Raw genomic sequence first — 10,408 nt, forward strand, 5'->3', positions numbered from 1 at the left:
CAATATCAAGCTCACTAAATGAGTTTTTCAGTGTATTAGCTATGGAAACGGTTTGGCGCCCCCCTGTGGCGCCCCCTGTGCTCACCCAGAAACAAAACAAAGTTGCATTCAAGACCGCGAGTTAGTCAGCAGCGCTTCTGTGTGATAAAAATCACGGACCTCACGATAAATCAAAGAACTGGTGGCTTAAAATGAAATCAGTTGGGTAGTCTTAAATCAGTCCCCATCGGTTTCACGTGTCGGGTATGCTCCGGTTTTTTGCCCCTCGGCTCCCCCCGTTCTCTGCGGTGGGACGTTCACGAGCGCACAGCCCGCGCGAGGGCAGCAATTAGGCAACGGGCGCTGCTGCTGCTGCTGCTCGCGTTCACTTCCTGGATTCACAGCAACAGATGAGAACGGTTGTTCGGCAGGAGCCGACCGACGAACGAGGGGGGTTCTCATCCGAGACACCACGGGAGAAGCTCCGGGCTTTTTCAATCCAGCATCTCCGGCTTGCGTTGAGGAGTGTCGCCGCTCTGCCGCCATGGTGGAGGCTCCAGCTGGCTGTCTGTTTGAGGACATCCAGCATGAAGACATCCAAGTTGAAGCGGTAAACTTAACCGACCACCAGCAACAACAACGGCTGCAGCAGCAGTAGCAGCTCGGCAGCAGAGAGTTTAGAGCTTAGCTCTGCGTTTTCTGAGGGGAAAATGTCTCCAGCAGGAGTTGAAATAAGACAGCCGTCTTTTATCTCACCAAGTAGAAGACAGACGGGAGCCTGTCGGTCTCATTGTACTGTTCGCTGTCCTTTAATGTGAAACACAGTGAGAGTTTCATACACCGAGGCCCGGGGAACAAACCGTGATACATGACAGCGTTTGCTGTTGAAAAGCCTGGAGGCATTTTAACAACCAGAGCAAGGCCCGAGTTTTTAACAGGGCAGACTGCTCGTAAAACTCTGCGGTACAATTGTAATTGTAAACTCTTAAAGTTCATATATGCATTTTAAAAGATTATCCGTGTATTGAGGGGGGTATGTCCTGTTTACCATTGCCACATTAATCTGTTTGGGGGGGGGGTCCTGGACAAAAATGAGTAAGTGGCCCCCTGTTAACACCCCCCACCCCCGCCCTGCTCTCTCTGCGCCTTGTGTCCTGTGCCGTAGTGTTATGTTGTCCTGTTGTCTCTCTTCAGGCTGTCGGCAGAGGGACATTTGGAGTTGTGTTCAAGGCCGTGTGGAAAGGAAAGGACGTAGCAATCAAGACCATCGAGAGTGAAAACGAGAGGAACGCCTTCCTTGTTGAGGTGGGGGGGTCATCACTTTGTGTTGTTCTGCTTTGTGCGGCATTAAACCTGAGGCAGCCAGACTCGTACCTCAGATGTGTGGCGAGGGTTCGAAGAAGAGCAACAACACAACATCCTGGCGCTCTGTAGCAGTGCTGTCTTAACTTTCCGAGAACAACTGTCTGTAATTAGCTGGAGTCTCTTTACTCCCTTTTATCTTTGGTGACTGGGGGATTGCCCCTGCAGCTTCCTGGGTTTCAGGTGGAGCCATTTACAGACACTGCTTCCACCTATAATTATAATAACAACAATGATAATAATGGAAACAGCTTCAAAGATTCATTTTAAATAATAACAATAACATAATTGTTAGTTAACATTAGTGAAATGTCGGCTTAACTCAGAAACTGTCTGATCAGAGAATAAGTAAAGGAGATTATGAATCTGATATTTCATAGTGCTGCACAGTGTTTCCTCTTCTGGTGCAGATTGTGTAGTTGATACTAACTGTGGTGCTTTCATGTGCACAATCTCTGTTTTTAAAGATGTGAGAGTCAGCTGGTGAACAGCAGTCCGTGTGTAAAGGATGAAGCCCCCATAATGCCAAACAGCTCTGTGATCACAACCATGTTTGTTTGTTTGTTTATCATTTTTGAAGTGAACTTTTCATTTAATGAGTTATATAAAAAAAATACCAAACATGAAGTCAGCTGCTCTTCGTGCAGATCACCTCAAGTTCAGGGCCGTTCCAGAAGTTCCAGCTTGTGTTTTAGATGAGATTAGATTAGATTCAACTTTATTGTCATTACACATGTACAAGGACAGGGTAACAAAATGCAGTTTAGCATCTAACCAAAAATGCAAAAGCAGCAAGTGCAGGAAATACAAGAGCCTGGTTTCTTGAAGTGGTTCGTGGTGGATTTTGAGGTCTGCTTCAGGTCGTTGTACTGTTGGAGTAGCCAGCCTCGTTTCACTTTCGCTTTCTTGACAGCAGGACATCTGCAGCCAGGTTTTTACTTTGTCTTCCTGCCCAGCAGACGTGTACTTTCATCTTAAGCTTTTCTCGTTCTTCCACATTCTTGTCTTTACTTCAGCAGTTCCTCTTTACCACTGTTTCTTAATGACATTTTAGAAAGTGGAAATTTAAAGCTGGAGGAGCTTTGATTTTTTTTTTTTTCTTTTTTTTTTTTTAATAGGCCTCCCTGCTTTGCTTCATTATAGATTCTCAGCCAGTTGTTTTGAGGAGCGTGTGGTTGCACTCACTGAGCAGGAAGTGTTTCTTTTTCTTTCTTGCATCCCATTTGTTTTTATCACAAACACTGAGGTTTGGTCTTTGCACACAGGTCAGTTATCTCAGCTTTAAATATAAGCATGATTGTGAAAACCACTACATGACAACACCCACAATATAGAGTACGTACAGCTCCTACTTTATTGTTGCTCTTTTTTCCTTAAGATCATTCTTTACGACTCTATGAATCCAAACACCTGAAGTTCTCAAAGCATCTGCACAGTACTGTTTATACATAATATATAATGTAAAGTGATATAGACAGACAGACACAGAGATTCAGATTTGAATTAGTAGTAATATGTATTTTCCCTCCTGCTTTCTCTCTGTCTGTGCACAGCTTCGTCAGCTCTCTCGGGTGAATCACCCCAACATTGTTAAGCTTTACGGCTCCTGTGACAATCCAGTAAGTACACCGACACTGACACTGACACAGGCTCATAGCTCACGTATAGTCAGACAGGTCAGTGCCCTTCTCTTATGGTATGTATGGTAAAAAAAAAACAAAACAAAACAAAACCCTCCTAAAATTGATTTAGAACCATTTTTCAATTTAATTTAATTAATTTATTCTTATTTAAAAATGTTCAATGGTTAACAAATTTATTAGCCCACCACCAGGTTTATGCCACAGCTGCCCTAAATTAATTACCAAAATCATTTTTTTTATGTTTCTGTAATGGTTAACACACCAGCATGAAGAAGCTCTTTAACCCAAATGATATGTTTAATGCTGAAGTAGAATTATTATTCAGATTTACAGAACAGAAAAGTTTTAGTGTTTTAGTGGGGACTCTTTAGTTGTTTCTATGTGTTATTTGAAAGATTTCGAAAACATTTCTGTTTTCTGGTTTTTATGACAGGTGGTCTAATACATTTGTTAAGCACTGTATATCAAAATGCATGTCCCCTCCGCAATTAATGTCAGGCAGCGCACTCATCTGAGAGCAAAGTCAGAACTGAGAGAGGGAAGTGAGGATTGATGCCTGGTGCACTCTGAGTGGAACACTGAGATAAGAGCTGTAGGGATCTGTTTGGGTGTAAAATGAAAATAAAATTCCATACTGACATTCATATTAGCAGAACACGTGTGGGTTTGTAAAGCACAGGAATGTCATTAATATTAATACTTTATAATGTTAATATTTTAATCCATCATCAGGTGGTTGGACACTAATGGTGGGTGTGTTTAGAGGAAGTTACAGATGAGCCCTGCGTTTGTGTCACACAGTAACATGTGGTGTGTGTTCTCAGGTCTGTCTGGTCATGGAGTACGCAGAGTGTGGCTCTTTATATAACCGTAAGTTCCCACTGTGCCTGTAAGAAATAGACTAGCTTCACCAACATCACACTTATATCACAATATCACAAAAGTGTTTATGGTTAAAGGAATTATGCTGTTGTAGTCATTCTTTGCTTTTCTCTCTGCTCGTCACTCCATTGTAAAGTCTTGCACAGTGCAGACCCACAGCCCCACTACACAGCATCCCATGCCATGAGCTGGTGTCTACAGTGCGCCCAGGGAGTGGCCTACCTGCACGCCATGAAGCCAAAGGCCTTAATTCACCGGGACCTCAAACCACCAAAGTAAGGCTCTTTATAATACTTTAGATGCACTTCTCTCCATGTACGGAGGGGTGATTGATATGTTTGATAAATTTGAGAAAACCTAGCAGCCTCTGTGGAGCATACGGATCCCTTCTTTGTAGAAGTCAGCGTCTCTGACCTCTAAAAAGTGGTCCGCAGCAGCAATGACACCATCATCGTTGTCAAAATGACGACCACTGACGTCCTCCTCCATCTCGGAGTGGAGGTAGTAGTAGTCTGAGGGAGCCAGATCTGGTGAATTATACAGGTGTTGGACAAATTCACATCCACAGTCCTGGATGGCAGCCATCGCCACTGTAGACTTGTGGGCAGGAGTGTTGTCCTGATGGAGGAGCACTTCTCTTCTCTTGTTAGCCTCCCATGCTGAGCCTTTTTGAGTAGCCACGTCTCTGGATACTCCTGATATGTGCTGGAATGTCTTACAATGTTCCTGCTCCAACTCAGCACCCTGGGAGATGAATCAGCTTATAGCTGTGCACAGGGCTGTCATCTGTTCATTCTTTTTCACGGGACTATTGGACAATTGTAGCTTAGTTAGGTGTCAGCTTGGACTTGAAGCCAAAATAGTAGCTGCTTAATATTAGCTGGTTGGATTTGCCTGCTGTCCCAGGCATTGAACAGTTTCTGACAGGTGAAGAACAAAAGCCTGTGAATGTCATGTTATGACTTGCACAGCCAAGAGGAAGGCATGTAAGGAAATGCCTAATACAAGATCTACGCACAGGATTTATGGCCTCAACAATACTTTGTTTTATGACTGCAAATTTTCCTTTTCATGCCGAAATGTATTTGATATGTATGGAAGTATAACAGGATATCAGATCATATATAATCCCTGTCCACTGTGCTGTTTCAGCCTGCTCCTCGTGGCTCGTGGTACAGTGCTGAAGATATGTGACTTCGGTACAGCTTGTGATATTCAGACCTACATGACCAACAATAAAGGCAGTGCAGCGTGGATGGCACCAGAGGTGTTTGAAGGTGAGCCACACACACACACACACACTACTCACACTTTCTTTTTCTGTATTTATTATTTACCTTCGTTTTAGCTGGTTGATCATTTGAAGCCTCGTATACGATAAACGTGTTGTCCGTGCGTGTTCCTCAGGCAGTAACTACAGTGAGAAGTGCGACGTGTTCAGCTGGGGCATTATCCTGTGGGAGGTCATCACACGCAAGAAACCCTTTGACGAGATCGGTGGCTCTGCGTTTTGTATAATGTGGGCCGTCCACAGAGGCGAGTGAAATCCTTTACCACTATAATACCAACGGCTCGAAGTTCATTATTCCTTTGACGATAACACTGAACCCAAATGGTTGGAATGGGAAAGGGTTGCTACTGCTGATCCTGACGAGAGTAAAATGAGAGTACTGCTGCATTTGTGGAAAAAGAAATGAAAACGGTGTGAAATTGCGATAAGCGTCATAACAGCATAACACACCCAAGTGTCAGACCCAGCTGTTGGGGTTAGAGGTGCATTGTGGGTAATGTAGGCACCTGGAATGTGTGGAATTAAAAAAAAAAGATAATATCTCTGGTCCCTCATGAGTCGGACGCCTGACGGACAGATTGACTGACTGGGTGTTTCCTGTGACACAGGTACACGGCCTCCTCTGATCAAAGACCTCCCAGAGCCCATAGAGACTTTGATGACCCGCTGCTGGGACAAGGAGCCCAGCCAGAGACCGTCCATGGAGGAGGTCAAGAACACCATGAGCAGTCTCATGAAGGTATAGTCCCAACATGTTAAACTCCCTTTAAAACCATAAACGTAACATTAACGAAAACAAAATATAACATGAACACCACATTAATTAGCTTTAGATATTGGTAGGTATATTTTAAAAACATAGTCAGAGCCAGGCAAACTCCTAAAGGGTGTTCCATTACTGTGAATAAACAGATGTTCATAGTGCAGCAGTAAAGAGGAACCTTCAGGGAGTGAGTGCTTATTAAAGGTGATGACTGGTGTGTTTGGATTTTCCAGTACTTCCCAGGTTCTGATGAACCCCTCAAGCTCCCTCACCAGGCTTCAGGCAACAGAAGTGGCTCCTCATCAGCCACGAGCACAGGTACCCATCAGCTCTGCAGCTTTTTATTAATTGCTTTATTGTTGGGGTCATCAGTTGGGTGGGTGGGTGTGTGCTGAATTCATCGTATATCTGTATCTTTGCCGGGCCTCAGGTTCGTATACCGACTACACCATCAACAGCAACAGAAGTGACGACAACTCCGAGCTGAAAAACTCCGTTGGCAGAGAGGAAACCCTGAAAAGCTTTGAGGGCAAATTTCCACTACAGTTCAAACCCTTAAAGGTAGTAGAACCAGGACGACTGATAGAACAGGATAACACAGGAGTGTGTTTGCTTCACCCTACGGAATGATTTTAAACATTATTATTATTATTTTTTTTAATACCCCCTCAGACAGCCACATTGCGCACAGGTCTGTCCAGGGTGTCCAGCATAGACAGCCAACCAGGACGCCCCCAAAGCCCCACCCACTGCACCAGCCCTGTCACCACCACAGGCCAATCAGAGCTGAGGATGACATTTAGTCCCACAGGTAGGGAGCCTGGTGAGAAGGAAGACAGTTGTTGCTGAAGCTGTGTTAGTGTCTGTGCGTGCCTCCATTGTTGTTGTTGTTACTGTTAACATTACCATCATCGTCACTGTACTAGCACATGGTCACACAATGCACATAGAGACAACACAGGCCTGTGTAGGAAGGTTTGTGTGTTATCTGTATAACGGTGAAAGGAAAGTTGTGTCTTTGAATAAAATGACCTGATTGGAGCATGTAAATGCAGAAGGTATAGAAGCTTGGGGGACATGACAGGAGATGAAGGGTGTGAGGATGAAGAGCAGCTGCACACAGGTCTAAAAGCAAAGGGAGGAGCAGTTACCTGAATCAGCAGGGGAGGAAGGGGAAGAAAGTCAAGACTCTGCGGCGTACCATGCTTCATTCTCCTTTCAGCCTGTTGCGTAGTGACAGTAAATGGGGGGAAAGACAGCCACAGCTCCAGGACCAGATTGGACCACATATAAGGATTTGTTTCCCAGTGTCCCTTAGGTCAGAAAGAAGAAGACGAAAGTCCACATGGAGGATTTCTGGTTGTTGCTGACTCATGTTATCTTTTCTTCAGCTGTTAGAGTGTGCACATCAGCAGCAGAGGGAGAAGGATGTAATAAAGCCACAGGACAGTTAGACAGTTTAGCTGGTGGAGTCCTAGGGCTTTAGCTAACAACTGAGTAGTCCAAGAGTATATAAAGTTAGTCTAATGGGTTTTGTAGCCTTGTATGTGTTTGACAATAAGGGGACAAGGTCTGGTATTAATTAGTCTACATTTAAAAAAAAAAAAAAATTAAGGCTGTTACAAACATGTTTACAATAATTAAATGTTTAATCTTTATTCAGGGGATTGTTAAAGTTGTGTGTGTGTGTGTGTCTGTGTTTTTAGCTACCAATGGTTTAGACAGCTCCGTTCCCATGGCCTACGGGAAACTGGACCACAAGTTACAGGTAACTGTAGTTTTCCTTAGCTTAAAACCTTTCAGTGACATAATAATACTGCTAACACTACTGATGATGCTCATAATAATGCTATTATCATTACTGATAGTGAATTGATTGAATAGTGTGTTCATCAGTGTTCCTCTACTTTCAGCCTCTGGCTCCATGTCCAAACTCCAAAGAGTCCATGGCTGTGTTCGAGCAGCACATCAGGATGGCTCAGGAGTACCTCAAAGTCCAGTCAGAGATCGCTCAACTCGTTCGGAGGAAGTAAGTCAAAAGTCACACACCTGCGATCTGTGTCTTCACAATCAGCTGTCGAGGTCTCTGTGACACCAGAGCAGACGAAGACACACATCAGGCTCAGTGAAGCATGACCTGCTGTCAGTCACCAGAATTTGATTCCCCTCTCATTGGTCCATGTAGTGGTGATGATGCAAGATGACATCAATAAAAGTGTCCAATCAGTGGGTTGCCTGTCAGTGCATTGCGACCTTGTGTTTGCTCGTTCCTTTGGTTTCGTTTGTAACAGGTCAGTCTGAAAGAAACAACAGTGGAGCTGTTTATCTTACATGGGTTTGCTGCTACTGGCTCCCCCTGTGAAACTCATTCTGCACTTAAAGGAACACTTCAACATTTTTGGCTTATTTGCTTTCTTTCAGAGAATGAGATGAGGAGAGCACAGACCTGGAGTTAGGACACAGTTAGCCTAGCTTAGCATAAAGACTGGAAACAGTGGTTCTGTCCCAAATTTAAATATACAAATACAAATATACACCTACGAGCACCTGTGAAGCTCACCGATTAGTCCGTAAGCGAACAGAAATGTTAGAGTTGTATCCTGGAATTTATTTCTTGGTGAACAGCAGTGGATCTGCACAGTGCTTCTGTTGTTTTTACATTTCTGCTTGTGTACAGGTTTGTTAATCAGTGACTCACGGTCTCACGGTCTCCAGTTTCACGGGCATTCAGGCGGTGGATGTGCTGGACATCACCTCGGCACCAGCTCACTGTTCCTTTCACATAGCTCTGAACATGGACTACTGCTGCCCTCTAGTGACTGTTCACTATAGCAGCAGAGAAATGCAGCTCATGTCTGTTCACTGGCCACAGCACCACATGTTGATAAGTGTATTTTTGAACTCTGTTTGCTATGCTGAGCTAAGCTAACCATTTGCCATCTCGGTGACGTGAAGGAAAACATGTTGAAGGAATCGTCTGAGACATAAAGGCTCATTTAAAAAAGGGGTCATGATGCACTGACTAACAGAAACATTTCTTATTGTTTGCATTGTTATTAGTTATGTGGGACTTACACTTTGCTATGTGCTCTGACATTGTGCTGCTCCCTGTGTCTAGACAGGAGCTGATGTCTGAGCTGGAGCAGGACCAGAAGGAGCAGCAGGCTTCATCTCGACTCATCCAGGAGCACAGCAAGCTGCTGGAGGACAACAGCCACCTGTCGGCCTACCACCAGGGCCTGGAGAGCAAACTGCACCTGATCAGGAGTCACAACCAGCAGCACAGCTAGGACAGTAGGCTGGACCACGCGCAAAACAGCCTGCGCCTCCTCTGTTGACTGTCTTCTCTCCTGGACTGCCCCTTTCTCTGAAGGATGAGAGGAAACACTCCAGCTGAGCATAAAGTAGGAAACCCCCTATTAACTCACCACAGAGAAATGTATCAAGATAACGTTAGAATTAAATGGCTAGTTTGGGATTACGAGCTTTAAAGTCAGACTGAGATTTAAGGCTGTATGTAGAATCAGCTGGACCAGATATTAAATGGACTTTACGCAGACAGCTCCCCAGTGCTAAGTCTGTGTAATGTCCTATTGAGCTAATGTGTGAATAGACCAGGTCACTGTGTGGGCGTGCTTATGATGTTTCTATTCTAGTATTTCCAAGTAGGTGAGAACAGCATTTGTATATAACCCACAGTCAGCAAGACAGCAATTAGGAGGGTAAGACTGAGGCAGGAAAATACTCCACTGTGAAAGTGGAAGTCCGTTAGCTTCGGATCGCTAACGTTACCACCGATTACATCTTGCTAGCATAAGCTGTCTCTCTTTCGTGGATCTAGTGATGACAAATGACCAGACTGACACACACACACAGACACTCCTTTTCAACAGTGTGCTCCAGATGTGCCAGTTTTAGGCTGTTGGAAAAGAACAAGCAATAAATTACTTTATAGTGCCTGCACCAATCAAACAAGTGTATGAACAATCAGAAGCAAAAAGTCGCTGTCACTACAGAAGAACCCTGTATATGAATACATTTCCTTGGGGGGAAAAAAAAAAACGAGTTTCAGTTTGATTTTAAAATAAATAATGAACACATTTTGTTTCCTGAGGTGATGATGATAATTCAGCTGTGAGAGAGATAAGGAGGCTAAATAATCAGCAGCTAGCACATCCTCCTCTGTGGGCCTCTGGACACAAACCTGAACACAGGAATGGACACGGTGGGACCAAAGAGGCTTTCACATGGACTTGAATTCTGAAAATGGACTTTCATTCAGATTTAAAAAAAAAAAAGCTTCAGGTGTCGTTTCCTTGTTTGAGTTTGTTATACTTTCTTTTTTTGAATTGTTGAAAAGTAACTACGATTGTGATTTGTAAATTCTTCCTTGTATATAATCACACCCTTCTTTTTTTATGAGCGGAGGAAGGGCAGGGTGGGCTGCGTTATTTTATACCAATGTTACTGTGAACATGAGTGTTACCA

At 44.0% G+C, this 10,408-nt stretch overlaps 1 protein-coding gene across 1 annotated transcript; it reads left to right on the top strand.

The window, feature by feature from the left end:
- Positions 1 to 376: 376 nt before the first annotated feature.
- On the top strand, positions 377 to 10,204 carry LOC121196920 (mitogen-activated protein kinase kinase kinase 7-like). The gene is made up of 14 exons (XM_041060147.1): positions 377 to 589; positions 1,174 to 1,284; positions 2,895 to 2,960; positions 3,809 to 3,854; positions 4,003 to 4,141; positions 5,019 to 5,143; positions 5,274 to 5,402; positions 5,766 to 5,896; positions 6,154 to 6,238; positions 6,351 to 6,481; positions 6,593 to 6,731; positions 7,627 to 7,688; positions 7,834 to 7,949; positions 9,039 to 10,204. Exons 1-14 carry the CDS (start codon positions 524 to 526, stop codon positions 9,208 to 9,210), a joined length of 1,518 nt encoding a protein of 505 aa, XP_040916081.1. The 5' UTR covers positions 377 to 523; the 3' UTR covers positions 9,211 to 10,204.
- The last annotated feature ends 204 nt before the right edge of the window (positions 10,205 to 10,408 follow it).

This window comes from Toxotes jaculatrix, chromosome 17 (genome assembly GCF_017976425.1).
Source record: "Toxotes jaculatrix isolate fToxJac2 chromosome 17, fToxJac2.pri, whole genome shotgun sequence".
Classification (NCBI taxonomy): Eukaryota; Metazoa; Chordata; class Actinopteri; family Toxotidae; genus Toxotes; species Toxotes jaculatrix.